This window comes from Osmerus eperlanus, chromosome 19, assembly GCF_963692335.1.
Source record: "Osmerus eperlanus chromosome 19, fOsmEpe2.1, whole genome shotgun sequence".
NCBI lineage: Eukaryota > Metazoa > Chordata > Actinopteri > Osmeriformes > Osmeridae > Osmerus > Osmerus eperlanus.
In genome coordinates this window covers 7,365,272-7,385,213 of record NC_085036.1, presented here as the reverse complement: position 1 = coordinate 7,385,213, position 19,942 = coordinate 7,365,272, and the positions used below count along the sequence as shown (strand labels likewise).

The window sequence follows — 19,942 nt, the reverse complement described above, 5'->3', positions numbered from 1 at the left end:
GAGGGGGGGAGGAGGATGGAGGGGGTTACCTGTGGACGAGGGCCTGTCTTCCCAGGCCCAGGCCGGGGCCTGCCGGTGGTAGTCTCCCTCGGAGTGGACGGACGACACGGACGAGGGGCGCTCCCCTCCGGCGTACGCCTGGCCCGGGTTGGGCGACTTGGACTTGCGGCTGTTGGCTTTGCCCTGCAGCTTTTGCTTGCCTGGTAGACGAGGAAAAAAGTATCCTTAGCAACGCGACAAAACCGGTCATTACATGTATTTATGTACGTATACATCATGGAAATTGCCCCCTCGTTAGGCTGGTTTGGATGAGGACAGGCCTGTGTGTGTGTGTGTGTGTGTGCGCGTGTGTTGGGTCTCTCACCCATGCTGGGTGAAGGGTTGGCCTCCTGGCGGGCCTCCCCGCCGGGGGTGTTGGAGCTGGGCGGAGCGGCCCCTCCCTGCGGCTCCTCCGGCCTCTCCTCCAGGTTGCCCATCAGGGCCTTGCGGATGATGTCCTCCAGGCCCAGGTTACTGGCCGGGTCGCTGAACGAGTGGTTCCTGGGGTTGATGCCGCCTGGAGGACACGACAGCGATAGGCAGAGACGAGAGAGGGAGAGAGAAAAATGAGAGAGAGACTACAGAGTACACCGTGGGACTGGAAATGACTTTGTTTGTGTTTGTTTTAGAGCAGGAAGGGGCGACGCTTAGGGGGGGGGGAGGGGGCGACTCTTACTTGAGCTGGTCACAGCTGGCAGATTGAAGATCTCTGTGCCTGGCTGGGCGGCCCCTACGGACAGAAAACGATCGTTTCCTTTAGAGAACAAAACGTCTGGCGCCCGAGCTAAAATGGCGACACTGCGCGACAAGTACAAGGGCTAAACCGTCGACGCCGTCGAGGTTCGTTCACGCATCCGGGAGAGCGTTTCTCCACAAGCTGCCGTCGAGAGGTGGAAGGGGGAAGAGACCCCCCCCCCGCTTACCGATGTCGGAGTCGCCCGCGCCGGAGGAGTTGCGGAACTTGCGGATGATCTCCTGCTTCTTGGACTTCACCATGGGAGAGGTGCTCTCCAGCTTGGTGAAGAACGAGGGCAGGTAGCTTCCGCTCCCCGGGGACCGCGAGTCGCCCCTGAAACCAGAGAAAGGCCACAGGGGGGAGGTCAGGAAGTTTACCGGGGTTGGATGCCCGCTGGCAGCAGTCCCCCCCGTTTCCACACGGCCCGGGGGCTGCCTGCCAGATCGCAGCCGACAGGAGGACCACTGCCCAAGGGGACCGCGGCAATCTGCCCTCCGGTGCCAGGCCTGAAATATCAACACTCGCATGTGACACGTACATCATCTGTCGTGTAAGTCAGAGGTCTAATATTTTCCAGAGTCAATCGGGTTCAAAAATGCCAATCAAAGCAAAAGCCTTTTGGCCCCGGGGGGGGGGGGGGGGGGGGGGGGGGGAGGGAGGGAGGCAAGCCGTTTATTTTGCTGACAGGACGGCGTGCGGCGTACCTCATCTCCGGGTTGTCGTTCTCCCGTCTCTGGGGCTGCGGGGCGCTGGCCTCGGGCTTGTCCATGCTCGGGTAGCTCTGAGGAGGGGAGATGGGCTCGTAGCCGTCCATCTGTCGGCCTCCCCGGTCGGGGGACTTACCGGGCCTGGGGAAGGGAGGGAGAGAATATGATGGAGAGGACATGCAGGTGTGGAGGTGCGGTGATGGTGTGGGGGAGGGTAGGGGGAGAGGCTGGGCTGCCCACTAACCATCACCACCATGATGGATATTGTTTCATAACAAATATATGCATACACTGTCCTTTTACCGATGACTTATTTACTTGCCCAATACCCAATCCCTTATTCCCTTAACTATTTGACTATGATATGAAATGCACCAGCCAGACTGCTTCATCTAGACTTTACCTGGCCTTGGGCTTGTCAGGGGCGTTCTCGGGGGACAGCCTGCTGGGGGGCCTCTGGTGGTGGGGGGCCTGGTTCTCCGGGCTGTAGCGGCTGGGGGGCTTGGCGCGGCCCAGGCCAGAGCTGGAGACCGCACTCTGGAATGTGGTGGTCGCGGAGGAGGAGGAGGAGGTGGTGGTGGAGGAAGGAGGGGGCGGGTCCTGGTTCCGGGCGAAGTCCTGGGTGATGATGTGCTGCGGAGGAGAGAGAACGTTCCAGAAGGGCGTTTACTGGAGCCGTTCTCGAGCGTGCGTGTTTAAGGCGTGGAGGTGTGACGGGAGTGCTTTGGGTGGCGCGAGCGCGCGGCGTCTTACAGAGATGTGGTCGGCCAGCGTCATGACCCGGTGGGTCTTGGGGACCTGGGAGTACGACGAGTCGGCCTGGCCCAAGGGGGGGGCCTGGGAGCTGGGCTGGGGGGGCTCCCCTGCTGGGCGGTAGCGGCTCATGTCGAAGACGCGCATGCCAGCTGCAGGGTTCCATACAGAGAGAGAGAGAGAGAGAGAGAGAGAGAGAGAGAGAGAGAGTTGGTTGAGTGAGTGAGTAGCCAGCCGTCAATCTATATTTGTAGATTTGTATATTTGTATATTTGTGTGTGTGTGTGTGTGTGTGTGTGGGGGGGGGGGGGGGGGGGGGGTGAGGGGGGTGTCACCCACTGTACTCAGATGACAAGGTTATTGAGATCACGGGTTATTTAGATACTGGCATGTTTACTCAGTATTGCTACCAGCCCGATATAGGCCCCGCTGCATTCACCTACATTCAACACAGTGGTTGGAGTAAAGCCAGTGTCTATCTTATATCTATATGCAGCCGCCAGACTGCAGTGTTTGGGGGCGGACGCCGGACACATTTAACCTCACATAACTCCCAGCGGTGTTAGGCTAGCATGCTGGGAGAGCTTCGTGGGAATTTTCCAGGCAAATCTCCATTCAGGACATCTCTGGAGCCCGATACAGGGCTATACCGGGTCTCCCCTGGTCTCTCTCCCCTGCCTATCCTGTCTCTCTCCAACTGTCACTGTCACTAACCAATAAAGAAGAAAAAGCCTCCAAAATATATCCAAAATATCATAATTATGTATAATTTATATATTTTTTTTATTATATGGTGCATAATTGAAACGGCAGCTGATGGCGTGTGCTCTCTGTGGATGCTTGACCTCTGACCTGGGGGCTGTGGCTGCCTGTCATCCTGCTTGTCCTGCTGGGGCTGTGCCTGGGGCTGTGCCGGGGAGCTGGCAGGGCTGATCACCTCGATGGCTGCTCCGCCGGCCGCCTCGTAGCGGTTAGACGACACTGCGAACACGGAGACAAGGCGCTCAAACCCCTTGACCCTCACGCACGATTGTAAAAATAATTACTATAATATTTTTTTTGGGGGCGGCGACTCACGGCTGCTGGACGAGTCGGAGCTCTGCGAGCCGCGCTCCCGCGCGTCCTTGTCCGAGGCGATCTGCCGCGTGATGATGACGTCGATGAAGTTGGCGGCGGTGATGGTGGTCTTGCCGCGCGTGCGCAGCTCCTCCTCGATGCGCGACTTGGAGGGCGGCGTCTTGTCCTTGCTGCCCGCCCCGGCCTGCTCGCCGTAGGCCGGGTGCTGCTTGCCCCCGGGCATGGCGAGGGCGCCGTAGGGAGACTGCATGGAGCGCCGCTCGGCGTCCTGCTGCTCGCTGACGGCGCGGCGGGCGGCGGCGGCCGAGGAGGAGGACGTGTCGTCCTTGTGCTTGCCCTCCTTGGCCTTGGCCACGTCCATCTGGGGCGCCGAGGCGGCGGCGTCCACCAGCGCGGCCAGGGCGTCGGCCGCCGTGCTGTAGCGGGAGCCGGGCTGGGACGCCTGCGCTGCCGGGGGCCTGGGGGGAGGGACACGGACACGCAGCAGGGGGGGGGGGAGGGGAGGGGGGGTCAGGTCAGGAACGTGTTAAGGCGCGTGGGGGTTTTCGTACCGGTCGAAACAGATGGCTGATGGAGGCGTTGGAATGAGCTTAGGGTAATTCTGGCAGGCCCTGGTCCATAGACACCAGCCTACTGAAATCCTCACGCCCCCCTGAGGCGAGGTGAGGGGCAGGGCAGGCTTAGACTTACATGAGGGAAGTGATGACACTCTTGCTGTTGGTTCCCTGGAAGATGCTGGGCCGCTGCTGAACCACTCCTTCCGGCGTCCTCATGGAGGGGGAGGGGGACCGCAGGTAACCACGGCTACCAGGGCGTCCTGGCTGCTCCACACCTGGACCACACACACACACGGATTAATGCCGGCTTCAGTACGAGAATTGGAGGCCACGATGTCTCGTCTGACCACGCCAACCCCTCTCACCTCCTCGCATGTAGTCGCTGGCGGCGGCGACGGCCCGCTCGCGCTCCCTCTCCCTGTGCTCGCGCTCCCTCTCCCTGTGCTCGCGCTCCCGGTGCTCCCGCTCCCGCTCCTTGTCGCGCTCCTTCTCCCGCTCCCGGTGTTCCCGCTCGCGCTCCCTCTCCCGCTCGCGCTCCCTCTCAATGGTGGCCGCCGTGGCCGCCAGGTGGGCTTGGTGACCTGTGGAGGGGGGGAGAGAGACACATGTAGGGTTCACACATCGCCTCTGGCCTGGGGCCGAACGGGGGTCAACAGCCAACCCCCCTTCCCCACCCCCCCACCCGCCGGCCCCCTCGGACGAGCCGACTTCACCCGGACACCGTCGCAGGAGTGCCGCTCTGCCTGCTTCGGAGGCATGCTGGGACAGCGATCGGGCCGCGGCCACTCGCTGGCCAGCGAGTGGCGAGGGTATTTGCTAGCAGGGCGGGGGGGGGCTCTGCGTGGACAGTGCCTGGGGGGGGGGGGGGGGGGGGGCAGCGTGCTTCAGGGGCGGAGAGGAAGCAGCAGGCACTCATGTCGAGGGGGGGGGCAAGGAAGGGGGTTAGGAGAGGGGAAGGGAAAGGGGAGGGGGGTCCTCACCTGGAGATATGGAGGCTGGGTTGAAAGCCCTAGGAGGGAAAGGGGGCTGAGCTCCGGGCATGTAGGTGATGCGGTCCAGAGTGGGGGTACCTGTCCCCCCAGGGTGAGGCAACAGGATAGTTGGAGGCATCTGGGCTAGATCAATGATCCCTTTTACAGACAGAAGCAAAGGGCCATGGGTGAACAACAAGAACCAAACCAAATCAGACGTCTGAGCATGAACACCGCAAATACACGTCGTTTTTTTTTTTTAACCCCCCACCTTCCTCTATCAGGGAGTCTTGCGTTACTCGTTTGGAGGTAAACCGATAGGGCTGCACTTGTTGTGGCATAGCGGTCACCTTGTTAAGAGGCGACCACAAATGAGTTTCAATGGATTGTTTGTGACCGGTCCCAATTTACAAATCAAGCATGAGCCGAATCCAATGCAGCACCCCCCCTCCCCCCCTTCCAATAAAACAGACTATACGCAAGTTGTCTGGGTCATTTGCTTCTGGGGGTCTGGAAAAGGTTGCCACTGACTTCCTAAGGGACACCTGAACCCCCAGCCTCTCCGCTCCCGGCCCACGCAGGAGGGGAGGTGGGGGGAGGGGGAGAGATGAGGGGATGAGTGGAAGTTCGGGCCATGGCTTCCCCCCCCCCCCTTACCTCTGGCCCCGGGAGGGTAAGGGATGGCGATCTGCTGCTGTTCCCGCGGCGACAGGCCCCGGGGCACGTCGGCCCGCGGGATGACCTGCATCTGCTGGGAGGTGATGTAGTCGTTGAGGATGGTCTGCCGCGTGTTCTCCATGGTGTACAGCTGGTAGGTGTTGTGGTAGCCGGTCGGCGACCCCTGCCTGGGGAACATGTAGGCTGCTGCCGCTGGGGGGGGGGGGGGGAGGCAAACAAAACAACATATGAACAGAAGGTTTTTCCCTGATACCGATCTCTCTCTGACTGACGTCAATGGACCGGCCGTGTGGTGCCTATGAATGAGACTGCCAAGCTCTGCCGCTGTTCCTGGAATCCCCCCCCCCCCCCCCCCTCAGCACTACACAACTGTTTGTTTTCGTCCGGACCAGTCAACCCATCCACCCCCACCTCCCCCCCGCCTGCCCGGGTTCACCAGAGACGCTGGGTCCTACCTGGGTCGATGACCCTGTGGAAGGCCAGGGTGGCCGGGTCCAGGTGCGGGGGCAGGTGGGCCCGGTACACCTCCCCGGGGACCCCGGCCCGGTGGTGGGGGTCGAAGGGGCTGTGGGAGGGCATGGGCTCCCCCTGGGACACGGGGGACTTGGCCGGCATGCTGTCTCGGTGAGTGGGCGTCTTCCTGTCGTGGGGAGACGGTTTTCCGGAGCTCATGCCTCCTTGGTAGGGGGAACACAAGGCCTATTGTCAGTACACAACCAACACCAACCAACAGCCTTAGGTTATAATATCTATCATCCGTATACACAGGACTGTGCAAGTCTTAGGCAATATTTTTCACATGTATGCAATTTATATATAATATGTATATATTTATTAGATATTAAAACAATATTTATTTATTTAATTAATTTAAATGGAAAAAAATATATATATAAATATAAAAGTGCAATGTTTAGAAATGTTGTGTTTATAATTTCCATTATTACAGCATTTTAGCTGTACTGGGGGAACAAATATGCAATTAGTGCCTAAGCCTTTTGCACAGTACTGCATATGAACGCCAGGCCTCTGCGGGCGGGCAGCCGTACCCTCCTGCGCGCGGCCCAGCATGGGCGACCCCCGGGACATGGGGCCCGTGCTGTAGTTGACGGGGGTGCGGCGGGCGCTGGCGTCCTCGTACATGCCCGGGCTGAGCTGCGACTTGGCCGCCTCCTGGTGGGTGGAGCGCAGCACCGAGGTGGCCGAGTTGACCACGGAGGTGTGGCGCACGCGCTCCGACGCCGCCTTGCCCTCCTCGTACTTGGCCCGCTCCATGGCGTCCAGCTGGGGCAGGCCGTGGCCCATCTTGCCGGGGCTGGTGATCAGGGACTTGACGTTGTGCTTGATGGCCGGCTGGCCCAGGGGGTGACCCTGGTGGGGTGGGGAGGGAGAGGAAGGGGGCTGTCAATGGCTGGCTGGAGGACTCATATAAACACGGAACTTCACAGACACATTCCATACACGCTATACACATGCCAATACACGCTATACGCACACAATAGCACACACTGCGGCGCTCACCTGCGACATGGCTCCGTCCATGGCGACGCGGCGGCTGTCGGCCATGTCGGGCGTCTTGCGGCTGTCCTGGCCGGACTGGTCCTGCCGGGGGATCTCGTGGATGGAGCGGCCCATCTCCTTGATGGTGTTCCCGCCGCCCTCGTAGGGCTTGCCCTTGACGATGCCCCCCTCGAAGGAGCGGATGGGCGGGCTCTCCCGCTTGATCTGCTTGCCGTACTTCATGCTCTCCTCGTAGGCCTCGGCTGAGGTCCTCGGGGTCCCTGGGGGTGGAGGGAAACACAGGCCTGGGTGAGAGCCGGGTGAGAAGACTTGGGTGAAAGGCTCCGGGGGAGGGGGGGGAGAGGATGAACACCTTCTTCCTTTGGCGGATCTCCGCTCCTCAAGTTGTTGCTGCTGTTGTCGTTTTACCTTGCATGATGGACCCGGTCATCATCGGCCTCTCCTTGGAGTCGCCGTGGGGACTGTCTCTGGGCAGCGCTCGGCTTATCAACCCTGGGAGACACGCGGAGGAATGCTCCGTGAGCAAAGACTGCATTGATGAACACACGCACACACAGACATACAGACAGAGACACACACAGACAGACAGACAGACAGACACACACACACAGACAAACATACAGAGACACAGACAGACAGACAGACACAGACTGACAGAGACACACACACACACAGAGACAGACAGACAGACAGACACACACACACACACACACACAGACAAACAGACAGAGACACAGACAGACAGACAGACTGACAGTAGAGACAGACAGACTGACAGAGACACACACACACAGACAGACAGAGAGAAAGACAGACAGACACACACACACACAGACAGACAGACAGACAGACCTTCAAATGGGACTCCCTCTCTGCCCGGGTGGCCCCTGGCGAGCGGCTCCATCATGTCGTAGGTGCGTTTGAGCTCGTGGGTCCTGGGGCTGCGCGTAGCCTCCCTGGGGTTCTTAATGGCTGAGGACACAGGAAACCACATCGTCACCAATCACACGCGCCGCGCCGCTCCTACCCCCCCCTGCACCATCTGACCGGTCCAAACAAGCTCTTTCGGGCACAACTGGGGGGGGGTTAAGGAACATCCCATCGGTGTGTACCTATCCGATTCCTAAGCGAGCCCTCTTCGTTTGTAGCGCTAAGCTCGCTAACTGGGTTTGCCCGTCGCTAAGCCGGCTAAGCCGGGGGGGGGGGGGGCTTACCGTCGTAGGAGAGGATGTGTCCGCTCTTGCCCTCGTAGATGACGTGGCCCTTGGCCAGCTGCTCCCTAGCCTTGTCCGGGCTGCCCAGCTCCTCCGTGGCCAGCTTGGTGATGGTGCCCTTCAGGAGGTCGGACGCCAGGCTGGGCTGGGGCAGGGCGGGCGTGCCCTGGAGAGAGAGAGAGAGAGAGTAATAGAGAAAGAGAGAGAGAGAGAGTAATAGAGAAAGAGCGCAAGAGAGAGAGAGAGGTCAGCACGAGGAGACACGGTCCTGATCCTTGCTTACGACAACGCCGCAAAGGGAGAAACTCAGAGAGAGGGAGGAGGGGTGTGTGTGTGTGTGTGTGCGTGCGTACGCAGCGCTGTCATACCTGAGTGATCGATCCTCTGAACTGCAGCCCCTCAGCGCCCACTTTGGCAGGGTTGCCCCGGGAGATGCCCCCGTCCTGCATGGAGCTCATGGGGCCTCCTGGGTGAGGGGGTGCGGGGAAGGACAGGGGAGGAGAGGCGGAGTTTAGCTTGCGTGTGTCCGATGAGCGTCGGCGGAGTACATTGGGTCAAAGGGGCTTAGGGAGGGGGTGGGGTGGAAACCTCGGAGGTCGCTTTGCGGTGAGAAGGCGTGAAGACCGCCGAGGGTGGATGCAGGGGTCTTTTGAAGCAGGCGGGTCTAACTCTGTCTCCCTCTCTCTCTCTCCCTCCCTCTCTCCCTGTCTCCCTCTCTCCCTGTCTCTCTCTCCCTCCCTCTCTCCCTGTCTCCCTGTCTCTCTCTCTCCCTCACCAGAGTGCCACATTCTGACAGGTCTGTGCAAACAGGCTACGGAGGCCAACCTCCTCCACTCTCCGACCCAGCTCCTCGTCTAGCCTGGCTACCTAAGCCCTGAGCACTGGTCGAAACTCATGGGTGTGGGGGTGAGGGACCGACAGACAGACAGACAGACAGACAGACAGGGCTGGTTAATGACGGACACCCACCTCTGACGACCCCCTCGTACTGCGCCCTGGAGAGCAAGCCCTCGGGCTGGGAGCTCCGCGGGGAGCACTCCTCCTGCTTGATGTAGGAGACTGGGGAGGAGAAGGGGAGAGAAGGAGAAACGTTTCAAAAACAGCGGGAGGGTGAAGTCTGATGCTGGGCTACACAACGTGACTGACAGCAGGGGGGCTGGCCGGGCGGGACGGGGTGACCCGGGGGGAGGAGGTCGTACCGGGCTTGGAGGGCTCCTGCTGCCTGGGGAGCCCCAGAGAGATGGACCCCACCGAGCTCTTGGTGCCCTCCGGGCCGTACACGGCGTGGGAGGGCAGGTAGGTTCCAGGAGTGCCCTGAAAACACACGAGGGTCAAAGGCCGTCGATTGCATCGTGTCCCTGGCAGTCCAGCAGATTATCTGAGAGCTGTGTGTTTGTGGGGGGGGGGTTGAGGGGTCGTACCTGGGATATCGAGCCCCCCTGGATGAAGGATGGCTTGTCTGTCGGCTTGGAGGTGGGAATGAGGGGAGGAGGAGACGGAATGTTGGGCGGCCGGCTGTGTCTGGAGAAGGTCACCCTGACGCCCTCCGGCAGGCCCTGCACCACCTGGTTAGGGGCCGGGTGGAGCACTGTGTGTGTGGGGGGGGAAGGAGAGGACAGACAAACTGAGGAGAGAGGACGCGGGACTCGGGGCCAACTCCCTGCGAGGTTCGGACTGTTAGCTCGAGAATGAGTGGCACGCGAGTCTTCAGCGTAAGCGCCGCCTTCTGCCAGGTTGGGACTAGCCGACACGTGGGGGGGGGGGCGTCCCCTGAACCTCGCCTCAGAGAGAGCCGTGACTGGATCGTTTGAGAGACGGCCTCGTGGACAGGTGTGAACGGAGAGGTGGACATGGTGGCACACGGGTCCAAGCCCCGGGGGGACCCTGAGAAGAACTGCCCGCCTGCCTGTCTGTGAGCTCAGGACCACAGCCTACACCGGGGAGGGAGGGAGGACTGGAGGAGGGAGGGAGGAAGGAGGTAGGGAGGGAGGACTGGGAGGAAGGAGGTAGGGAGGGAGGACTGGGAGGAAGGAGGTAGGGAGGGAGGACTGGGAGGAAGGAGGTAGGGAGGGAGGACTGGGAGGAAGGAGGGAGGACTGGGAGGAAGGGAGGACTGGGAGGAAGGAGGTAGGGAGGGAGGACGTAAGGAGGTAGGGAGGGAGGACTGGGAGGAGGTAAGGAGGTAGGGAGTAAGGACTGGGAGGAAGGAGATAGGGAGGGAGGGAGGCATCTGACTAACTGGATTACAATACAGACATGGTGACCTGCCAGGAAAAAGCACCGCTGCACTTTACGAAATAAAAAATGCAAATCCTGTCTGTGAGAGCTCCTTCGTACAGGAGAGCTTGGCATTAGCATCCGCCTGCCTCACACCAGGGGAGATAAGAAGAACAGCGAGTCCATGACGGAATCCTGACAGAGTCTGGTTGCCTGGGAGACCGTAGGTGGCATTAATATTCATTCATGAAAGGACAGAAAGAGAAACAAGGCCAGGTTTCTACCCGACACTATAGACAAACCGACCAAGGAAAAATCACACCCAACCAGTAATGAGTCATTTAAAAATCAAACTACTAACAAAGCCAATGTGAGCCAATGTTAAAGCCAAACGAAACCAATTCAACCAACCAGGTTACCAACCGACCCTACACAACAAGCTACAAGTTCTCTTCTAGGTGACAACAACTCCAAACAACAACTCCAAACTCCCTCTAGCCTTCAAATCAACAGAAAAATCCGGAAAAGGAGGTGTTCAGCCAAAGAAGCTGGGTGGAGGAGACAGAGGGGGGGTGGGGGGTACACACAGACAGGAAGTGCTGAGGTGGGGGGACGGGGGACGGTTAGCTACCTGGAGGCACACTGTAGCGCGAGGCGTTGGCGGTGTTGGGGTCGGGCTGGGGGGAGGTCTTGCTCAGCTCCCTGGGGGAGAGCCTGTAGGGGGAGGCTGGCCGGCCGGCTTGGGCCTCCTGCTCCAGAGCCAGCTTCATGTCATAGGACATGTAGGGGAAGGGCTTCCCTGCAGCACACAGGACACACGCATGAGGACACACGCATGAGGACACACGCATGAGGACACACGCATGAGAACACACGCATGAGGACACACGCATGAGAACACACGCATGAGGACACACGCATGAGAACACACGCATGAGGACACACGCATGAGGACACACGCATGAGGACACACGCATGAGAACACACGCATGAGGACACACGCATGAGGACACACGCATGAGGACAAACGCATGAGGACACACGCATGAGGACACACGCATGAGGACACACGCATGAGGACACACGCATGAGGACACACGCATGAGAACACACGCATGAGGACACACGCATGAGGACACACGCATGAGGACACACGCATGAGAACACACGCATGAGAACACACGCATGAGGACACACGCATGAGAACACACGCATGAGGACACACGCATGAGAACACACGCATGAGGACACACGCATGAGAACACACGCATGAGGACACACGCATGAGGACACACGCATGAGAACACACGCATGAGAACACACGCATGAGAACACACGCATGAGGACACACGCATGAGGACACACGCATGAGAACACACGCATGAGAACACACGCATGAGAACACACGCAACACGCACGCAGGGGGGGGGGGGGGTGACGCACGCTCGCACGCATGAGAACGAAGACGCATGCGGAGGGGGGGTGGATGATAACACACACACACACGAGGACACAGGAGGGGAAATAAAAACAAACACAGGTTTAAAAAAATATATATAATTACGGAACCTAAGGATTCCTCCCAAACCCTCCATCTACTCCACCCACATCTCCGCAACACAGGAAGCCTCCGCAGTCAGCCTGCCTGCCAGGAGCCCGTCCTCCTCACAGCACCAACACAAGGTGCTAAAAGCATTGGGTGTCCAATCAAGCACCACCCCCCCCCCCCCCCCCCTTCACACCTTAAACACATCATGCCAGTGTGTCCTTTTAAGCTGAGAGGCTAGTCTGTCCTACTCTGTCAGCCCTGGGGGAAGGAGGGAGGGGTGCTACACATTGCTCCCTCCAAAGTCACGAGTACTAACTCCCCCTCCCTGGAGGAGTCTGGGGGGGGGGAGGGAGACGGGACGTCTTGATTGGAGCTCGGTGTTCGCATCGGCGGTGAAACAGGGTCAAGCTAACATCTTGTTCCTGTTTGGGCTCAGTCACATTCTGCAGCAGTCTGGACTCTCGCGTTGCCGTTGTTTTGACATTAAATGAAAACGAAGAGGCTCCGAAAAAAAGAACGAATATACGACATATAAATAGCCAGCTGCTGGGTGTGTGTGTGTGTGTGTGTGTGGTACCTTCCCGGTCCAGCACGGTGGGGCTGCGTGTGTGGAAGCGAGTCTCCTGCCTCTGCCGGTCTTCCTGGTGAGCCGACTCGTGAGCTGCCTTGATCTGGTGCTGGAACATGGCGAGCCCGCTGAGGGGCGTCACCATGGGAACGCCACCCGGGCTGAAGGGGCCTGGCACCTATTAGGAAGGCGGGGGGGGGGGGGGGGGGGGGGGAGGTGAGACACCTAGTTGAGCTTGACACACACACGCACACAAACCATTTGGAAATAATGCCCCTTCTACGAGCACGGAATCACACACGATTTGACTTTCAGGGTCAGAATGAAGGCGCTTCTATGCTAGTGCCTGGTCTTTCAACCACACCCCCCCGGAGACACACAGTCAGAAAAGGAACGGGGGAAAAGACAGCATCGACACGGAGCCGTACACTTTCCAGACGTGTGGTGGGGCATGCAAACTGTTGAAGGAACACGTGAATTAGCATGCCAATCTGATCCCCCGAACTGCGTCCTGGTTACCTCCGATCACAACCGGGGGAGAAAAACAGACAAGCTCGACAGAACGCAGTTCACGACGGTCAATCACACCTCCGTTGAAGCGACACACACAAATCTCAAACGGCGACACACAACATTGCACAGCCCCCCCCCCCCCCCCCCCCCAACCACAAGGATGATCGGGGGGGGAGGGGGCAAAAACCTAAATCAAATTCTGCCCCGGCGGGCCAATCATTGACGGGAATGGGGGGGGGGGAAAAAGTGCACCGGCGTGGGGGACTCACTTGACGGGACGGTTGGTCTAAATGAGCCATGCTTTCACCCTGCTGCTGCCTGCCTCCGTGCTGCTCCGAATGGGCATATCTGATAGAAAAGTGGGGGTTGCTATACTGACTGACCATGGCTGGGATGTCAGCGGCGCGCTGCTGCAGCTGGTGCATGCTGAGGTGGGCCTGCTTGGCCGAGGACACCACCACTGAGCCTGGGGGGCTGAGGAGAGAAGGCTTGTCCATAGAGAACATCCTGGGAGGGGGGGAGGGGGGGAGGAGGGGGGGGGGGGGAGAGACAGAGAGATACAAACACGGTGAGTCACCCATCACTTACAGGAAATGGTTCGGTGTTTTAAGGTTTTTTAAAACTGTGTTTTATGGTCGAGAGGTGGCCGTCTGGAAGGCGGATTCAGGCGGTTGTTTGTTAGGTTTGTTGGGGTGACAGTGTGCGTTGTGGGTAGGGGGGGGGGGGGTGCTGGGGGTGTGGTCCGTGACGGCGCCTCGCTCACCCACGCCTCTCGGGCTCAGCGTCGCCGTCCTCGTCGGCGCTGCACGTGGCGCTCGAGTCGTTGTCCGACGGGCCCTGCCGGTCGCCGTGCTCGTCGGCCGCCCCGCCCGCCTTGTCGGCCTTCTCCTTGGCCTCGGGCTCCACCTTCACCTGCACCGGGGCCGACATGTCCACGTCCTGGGGCTCGCTCTTGGGGTGCACCTGGCCCTCGTAGGCCGCCCGCGCCCTCTCCTCCTCCGGCCCGCCCTCGGGGCTCTTCTCCAGCTTGACCCGCAGCTCGCCGTAAGGGGCCTCCGGGGGGCCCTTCCCGTCCGCCGCCTGGCCCTTGTCCTGCTCCGAGCGCTGGGAGCCCTCGGAGGAGGCCCCGCCGCCCTCGCCCCGCTGGGGGTCCCCGCCCTTGGAGGGGTCGGCCTGGGACGGAGAGGGGGCGCTCTCCGTGTCGGAGCTGTGGTCTCCGCCTGAGGGGCACACCAGAGGACCCCGGTGAACAACCACGCACACAAACATCAACCATGCTGGTTTTTAAGGCTACTACATGCAAAAGAGGACCCCCAAAATGGCTTCTGTACGGTTATATGTTTTTTAGCTGTTACATGGGTATACTGCACAACTGTTGGGACTGCGGCCTGTTTGCATAGTCCGCAGCTGTTGCCATGGAGACTAGCATACAACTGTGAAGAATGAAAACTTGACAAAGTCTCTTCTAGCGACGTGTATCAATGCCAGTGTGCAACTGACAGATCTGAGGGTTTTTCGGGAGCTGAAAGATCCGTGAATTCAATGAAATCCGCGACGAAAATCAAGGTCGAAAATCAAGGTCCCCGGCCCCCATACATGCCACGCCAGGCCGAGCGATAAAAAGACCTTGGGGGGGGGGGGGCGGGAGGACGTTTGGGTTTCCTTGAGAGGCGCGGAGGACAAAAAAACCTGCGAAAACATTCCCGTTCCCGTGACCTCCCTCGGCAGACACGATCCAGCTCAATCTGAAGTGACCCGTCGCTGGGATGAGAGGACGCCCTCCCTGCTCGCTGACAGAGAATTTGACGCCTTCGCCAGCGATTCCCCCACCCCCCCCTTCCTTCATCCATCCATCCATCCCTCCCTCCCCCCCGGGCCACCTGCTTCAGATCATGTTGCAATGCCGAGTTGTCCCCCGGCCGGGTCACGGAGGAGAAGGCTGAGCCAATGGGGAGAGACGCCTCTCCGCAAGAACACGCCCTCAGGCCCGGGGGCGGGGCCGACACACCTGGCCTTACCTCGGCAGAGCCCGGACCGCGAGGGCACAGGGATAACACGTCCACAACACCGTGTGGGAGAGAGAGAGAGGGCTAGAGAGAGAGGGCTAGAGAGAGAGAGGGCTAGAGAGAGGGCTAGAGAGAGGGCTAGGGAGAGGGCTAGGGAGAGAGAGGGCTAGAGAGAGGGCTAGAGAGAGGGCTAGGGAGAGAGAGGGCTAGAGAGAGGGCTAGGGAGAGAGAGGGCTAGGGAGAGAGAGGGCTAGAGAGAGGGCTAGGGAGAGGGCTAGGGAGAGAGAGGGCTAGAGAGAGGGCTAGGGAGAGAGAGGGCTAGGGAGAGAGAGGGCTAGAGAGAGGGCTAGAGAGAGGGCTAGGGAGAGAGAGGGCTAGAGAGAGAGAGGGCTAGGGAGAGAGGGCTAGAGAGAGAGCTGGGGAGAGAGAGGGCTAGGGAGAGAGGGCTAGAGAGAGAGCTGTGGAGAGAGAGGGCTAGGCAGAGAGGGCTAGGCAGAGAGGGCTAGGCAGAGAGGGCTAGGCAGAGAGGGCTAGGCAGAGAGGGCTAGGCAGAGAGGGCTAGGCAGAGAGGGCTAGGCAGAGAGGGCTAGGGAGAGAGGGCTAGGGAGAGAGGGCCTAGAAAAGCCAGGGTGTCACTCGGGCGCGTGTGACATGGAACGGGCTGGTGACAAAGCAGGACTGCGGCTCACGAGCGTGTCACAGAGCGCAGAAGGGCGAGGCATGGCGCTGCCGTGTGACTTTGGAGAGCAAGATTGGAGAGACAAGGAAGAGGGAGAGCGAGAAAGAGAAAGAGAGAAAAGGTGAGGAGAGCAAGGAGGGAGAGTTAGAGAGAGAAAGACAGATGAAAGAGAAAAAGAGGAGAATAAGGAGAACGAAGAGAGAGATAGAAAGAGAGATAGAGAAAGAGAGAGCGCGAGAGAGAAAGAAAGGAGAGAGACAGGGGACAGGAGAGAGAGAGAGAGACAGACAGACAGAGACAGAGACAGAGACAGAGAGAGAGAGAGAGAGAGAGAGAGAGAGAGAGAGAGAGAGAGAGAGAGAGAGAGAGAGAGAGAGAGAGAGAGAGAGAGAGAGAGAGAGCGGAGACAGCCGGATCAAACGAGTGCACCAGTACACTGTGCTCCATCCAGCACGCTATCTTGAGTCTTCAAAGCCAAGGAACAGTTACATAACTGTGGCCCCAGACGTCGGAATTAGTTCGGATCTTTTATCTCACTTTTCTTCCTTTTCCTTTTTGATCCTTCTTTTTTTTCTCATTAAAACTACAGACGGTCCCACAGAATCTTTTCGGAGGGTTTCACCATCAACTCAAATCAAACTCCTCGCAGACGAGACATTCTGAAAGGTAGAGGCAAGGGTTGGAGTGTGAGCCGAGATTTTTTTTTTTTTTTAAAGGCTGCAAAGGCGTTTTGTAGTTTAACACGGTTTTTCTCCCCATCTCACACCCCAGTCTACCCTGTGCAGCACGCGTCTTTATGAGCTGAAAACAAACACTGGAGATTAGAACCCGGAACAATCTTTTGGGCCCTCGAATCCAAAGACTAAAAGATTCTAAAATATCCCAAAAATAACTAAGAAAGAAAATAAATCCTAACTGGGTCTTGGTAATGTGACTGTGTGTACGTGCGGGCAGGCTTGTGATTTGTGTCGGGGTTGGGGGGGGGGGGGTGGGTGTCGAGGTGGGTGACCCGGACCTTCGCTGTCCTCCTGGTTGTCCTCGTCGTCGTCAGCTGACGCCGTGGAGGCGACGCTCTCGCTCTGGGACACGTCCCGGTCGCCGCGAGCTCTCCGGGAGTCCTGACACACACACACACACACACAGGTCACAAGATGCTGCAAAGATCTCTGGTGTACAAGGGCGTGCACGGCTAATGTGTGGCATGCGTGTCGAGACGGACACCAAGTCTGAGACCACGGCTCAAGGTACGTCTATTTAGCATTTCTTTCAAATGGAATATTCTTTTCTTTTTTTTTGGGGGGGGGGGGGGGGTTGCCATTACCAATTCTAACATCAGCTTAACAATTCTGTGATGTCACAGAAGGCTTCTGCAGTCTTTCGGAGCCTATCAGAGACCCTCGAGACTTTCGGACTTGGCCGTATCTGGGCCGGAGCGCTGTGTGTGGGGGGTGTGTGGGGGGTGGGGGGGGGTGGGCACCTGCTTGTGTTGCTGGAGCAGGTTGTCCAGGTTGTGGCGCCTCTTGTAGTTGAAGTAGAAGTTCTTGCACTGAGCCTCGCTCTTGGTGCCCACCATCTTGGCAATGGCCGGCCCCCCCCAGTTCCTCCCATGCTCCACCAGCCCTGAGGGGGAGAGAGGGAGGACGCGTCAGCAGGCATCCCAGTGAGGTCCACCGGCCGCGCATGACGGCGCAGCGCGGCACGTGAGCTCCTCTCTGTACGGGGCAGCGTGTCGCAAATGGCGCAAGTCTGGCACAAAAGAGGCAGACGTATTCCTATTCTGTTCCCGAGCAAAGAATATCTCTGCCATTACAACCGCCCCAACAACCAAAAAAACGAACAAGAAATGACAACTGGAATCGTCAACCTTGCAGAGTTGACTTGTTGCTCACCTGTTATATCCCCAGGTGTTCCACCTGGACAGTAGCCATGCCCCCCCAACCCTGACGCAACCTACATCCCAGTAATCTCCGTGGCTGGCTCAACCTGCCCTGCCCCGCCTTGACCTGCACCAAACTCACAATCAGCTTTGGCCAGTCTTCAACAAACTGCCAAGCTTAGGGAGTGGCGCTGGGCTGGCACGCGACCAGTAAACCTTTGACATCAGGGTGTCTCTCTCAAACCCGAAATCCCTTGGCAACGACCTGTGTCTCTCCCGTCTCTCACCCCCCCCCCCCCCTCTCTCTTTCTCTCACCCGGGCTCCCTCCGGCCCTACCTCCCCGAGCGCAGCTCATCTGCTCTGGTGAGCTGAAGGACACTGGGCACTTTGACGAGTCGCCACAGCGAAAAGACAAAGCCCCATTACTGCCCTGCTAAACGAACGAGGACGGCTGGAACACTCGCGTCTCATTTGGGAGTCGCTAACCGCACAGGACTGCGCGGTGTCGCCCCGGCAGGGTGGGGCTTAGCAGGGCCGCTAGCTCAGGCTCTGGAAGCGCTCTGGTTCTCACCCGCTCTCTTCGCGTCGAGGCCGCTACTAAATAGGAAATCAATTGACCCGATTCTTGAGACACGTGTCGATTTTTTTCCCTTTTACGTGTCTTTTAGCACAGTTGACTTTTTGATGTCACAACGCAAAAATCACAACCCGGAAGGGTAGTGGTTGTTGATTCTTCTACTGGTCCGAAACATTTGTTTATGAGTTGCTGTCATCGTAAACTAACTTACATAGTAATTGAAAAGGTTGCCATGTTGTGCCCTCCTCAGGTCCTGCCTGGGGGGGGGGGGGGGGGGGGAATAACTCAAAAGAAAGGAGAGGGGGCCCTACTCTGACCGAACCTCTGGAAGCCCAACATAAACAAATCTCCTGTGACACAGACCAGAACATGTTCTCACTCTCTCTCTCCCCCTCTCTCTCTCTGCAAGTCCAGTGAACGGAGGTGCCTCTCTCTCCGATGAGTCCTTTTAGAGCACCTTGTGTGCAGGTCCTGGGAGAACTTCCCATGTAAGACCTGGTTCTGGCCAGCCTGACCCCGTCTATACCCCGGGCTTAGCAAGATTAACAGCTTTGCCTGGCACCGATTCGCTCTCAGGGGAACGCAAAACGCATGTACCGTAGGTCCAAACATGACACGACACCGGGAACCGCGAGGCGACCGTTCCTAGGCGACGCGTCGAAGGCGGCGAGCGTGCAACTGTGAGTTGGAGCGGAAAAGATCGACCGAAAACGTCCAATAAAAGCCAGAGGGAGTGGAGGAAGGTGGTGTGCGAGTCATGCACGTCCATACCTGAGGCGTTACCAAATCCTCAAACCCACCCGAGAGATCTTAATTAATCCACATTAATCCTTCTATTTGCTTTCCCCGGTCCAATGAGCTTAGCTGTGGTGGGCCTCACCATTACAGCCTATAGCTGACAAAGCAGGAGGGGGGGTCTGGGGGAGGGAGTTTATAGAGGCTGAGGTCAAACTCACACAGAGTCTGACTGAAGTAACAAGTGAAAGAAAAAAAAAACTTATGAATAGTTCACTGAAGTTTCTGGAGGGAAAAACTAGAGCAACTCCAAAACTTTTATATATATATATATATATATATATATGGAGTGTGTGTGTGGGAGGGGAGGTTGTGTCCTGCAAGATCCGGAGGCTTGACAAAGTGTTACTGTGAATAATAGATATGGATCTTCAGAGGAAGCCCTAACTGTCACGCTCGGCTGCTTGAGGCTTTAGCCTTAATAGATCAGCCCTGAAAGCCAGGCCACAGCGCTGCAGCCGCCCGTCTCCCTCTAAAAGCCCACACGGGCGACTGGGGTGTGTGTGTGTGTGTGTGCGCGTGAGCGAGAGAGCGTGTGAGAGAGCAAAAGAACAGGAATGGAGGGTGATGGACGGATAGTTCTGACATAGCAAGCCGTAGAGAGAGAGAGAGAGAGAGGGAGAGGGAAGGGTGGAATAAGGAGAGAGAGAGAGATCAAAACCAAAGCCCTACCTTTCTTCGCGACTTCCATCTCCTCCTCGGTCCAGCGAGAAGTCTCCTCCGCTCTCGACGGCAGCGCCTGGTAGAAGAGTCACGGGCAGAGGAGAGAGAACGGCTTCATCAGCTCAGAGGAAGGAGAGAGAGAGAAAACAAGGCTGCTCCTCGGCTACTCGCTTCTCACGGACGCTAATCTAATAATCTGTTTACATTCAGGGGCTGCCGAGACCTGCCCCACACTCGCTCTTTTC

General features: G+C 58.4%; 1 protein-coding gene across 1 annotated transcript in view; it reads right to left on the bottom strand.

Moving 5' to 3' along the window:
• The window catches only part of ncor1 (nuclear receptor corepressor 1), a 49,809-nt gene that overhangs the window by 2,620 nt on the left and 27,247 nt on the right, over positions 1–19,942 (bottom strand). The window contains exons 17-46 of the mRNA XM_062485879.1: positions 19,707–19,757; positions 17,263–17,405; positions 16,801–16,903; positions 13,864–14,320; positions 13,484–13,607; positions 12,597–12,765; positions 11,102–11,269; positions 9,675–9,841; positions 9,453–9,567; positions 9,223–9,312; positions 8,622–8,719; positions 8,254–8,419; positions 7,892–8,011; positions 7,448–7,531; positions 7,040–7,299; positions 6,568–6,889; positions 5,974–6,195; positions 5,498–5,710; positions 4,850–4,999; positions 4,235–4,450; positions 4,003–4,144; positions 3,313–3,770; positions 3,088–3,216; positions 2,236–2,387; positions 1,886–2,115; positions 1,480–1,623; positions 963–1,108; positions 716–769; positions 365–556; positions 30–200 (exon numbers count right to left, since the gene is read on the bottom strand). Coding sequence (XP_062341863.1) covers positions 30–200; positions 365–556; positions 716–769; positions 963–1,108; positions 1,480–1,623; positions 1,886–2,115; positions 2,236–2,387; positions 3,088–3,216; positions 3,313–3,770; positions 4,003–4,144; positions 4,235–4,450; positions 4,850–4,999; positions 5,498–5,710; positions 5,974–6,195; positions 6,568–6,889; positions 7,040–7,299; positions 7,448–7,531; positions 7,892–8,011; positions 8,254–8,419; positions 8,622–8,719; positions 9,223–9,312; positions 9,453–9,567; positions 9,675–9,841; positions 11,102–11,269; positions 12,597–12,765; positions 13,484–13,607; positions 13,864–14,320; positions 16,801–16,903; positions 17,263–17,405; positions 19,707–19,757 — 5,256 coding nt within the window. The remainder of the gene's footprint in view (positions 1–29; positions 201–364; positions 557–715; positions 770–962; positions 1,109–1,479; positions 1,624–1,885; positions 2,116–2,235; positions 2,388–3,087; positions 3,217–3,312; positions 3,771–4,002; positions 4,145–4,234; positions 4,451–4,849; positions 5,000–5,497; positions 5,711–5,973; positions 6,196–6,567; positions 6,890–7,039; positions 7,300–7,447; positions 7,532–7,891; positions 8,012–8,253; positions 8,420–8,621; positions 8,720–9,222; positions 9,313–9,452; positions 9,568–9,674; positions 9,842–11,101; positions 11,270–12,596; positions 12,766–13,483; positions 13,608–13,863; positions 14,321–16,800; positions 16,904–17,262; positions 17,406–19,706; positions 19,758–19,942) is intronic.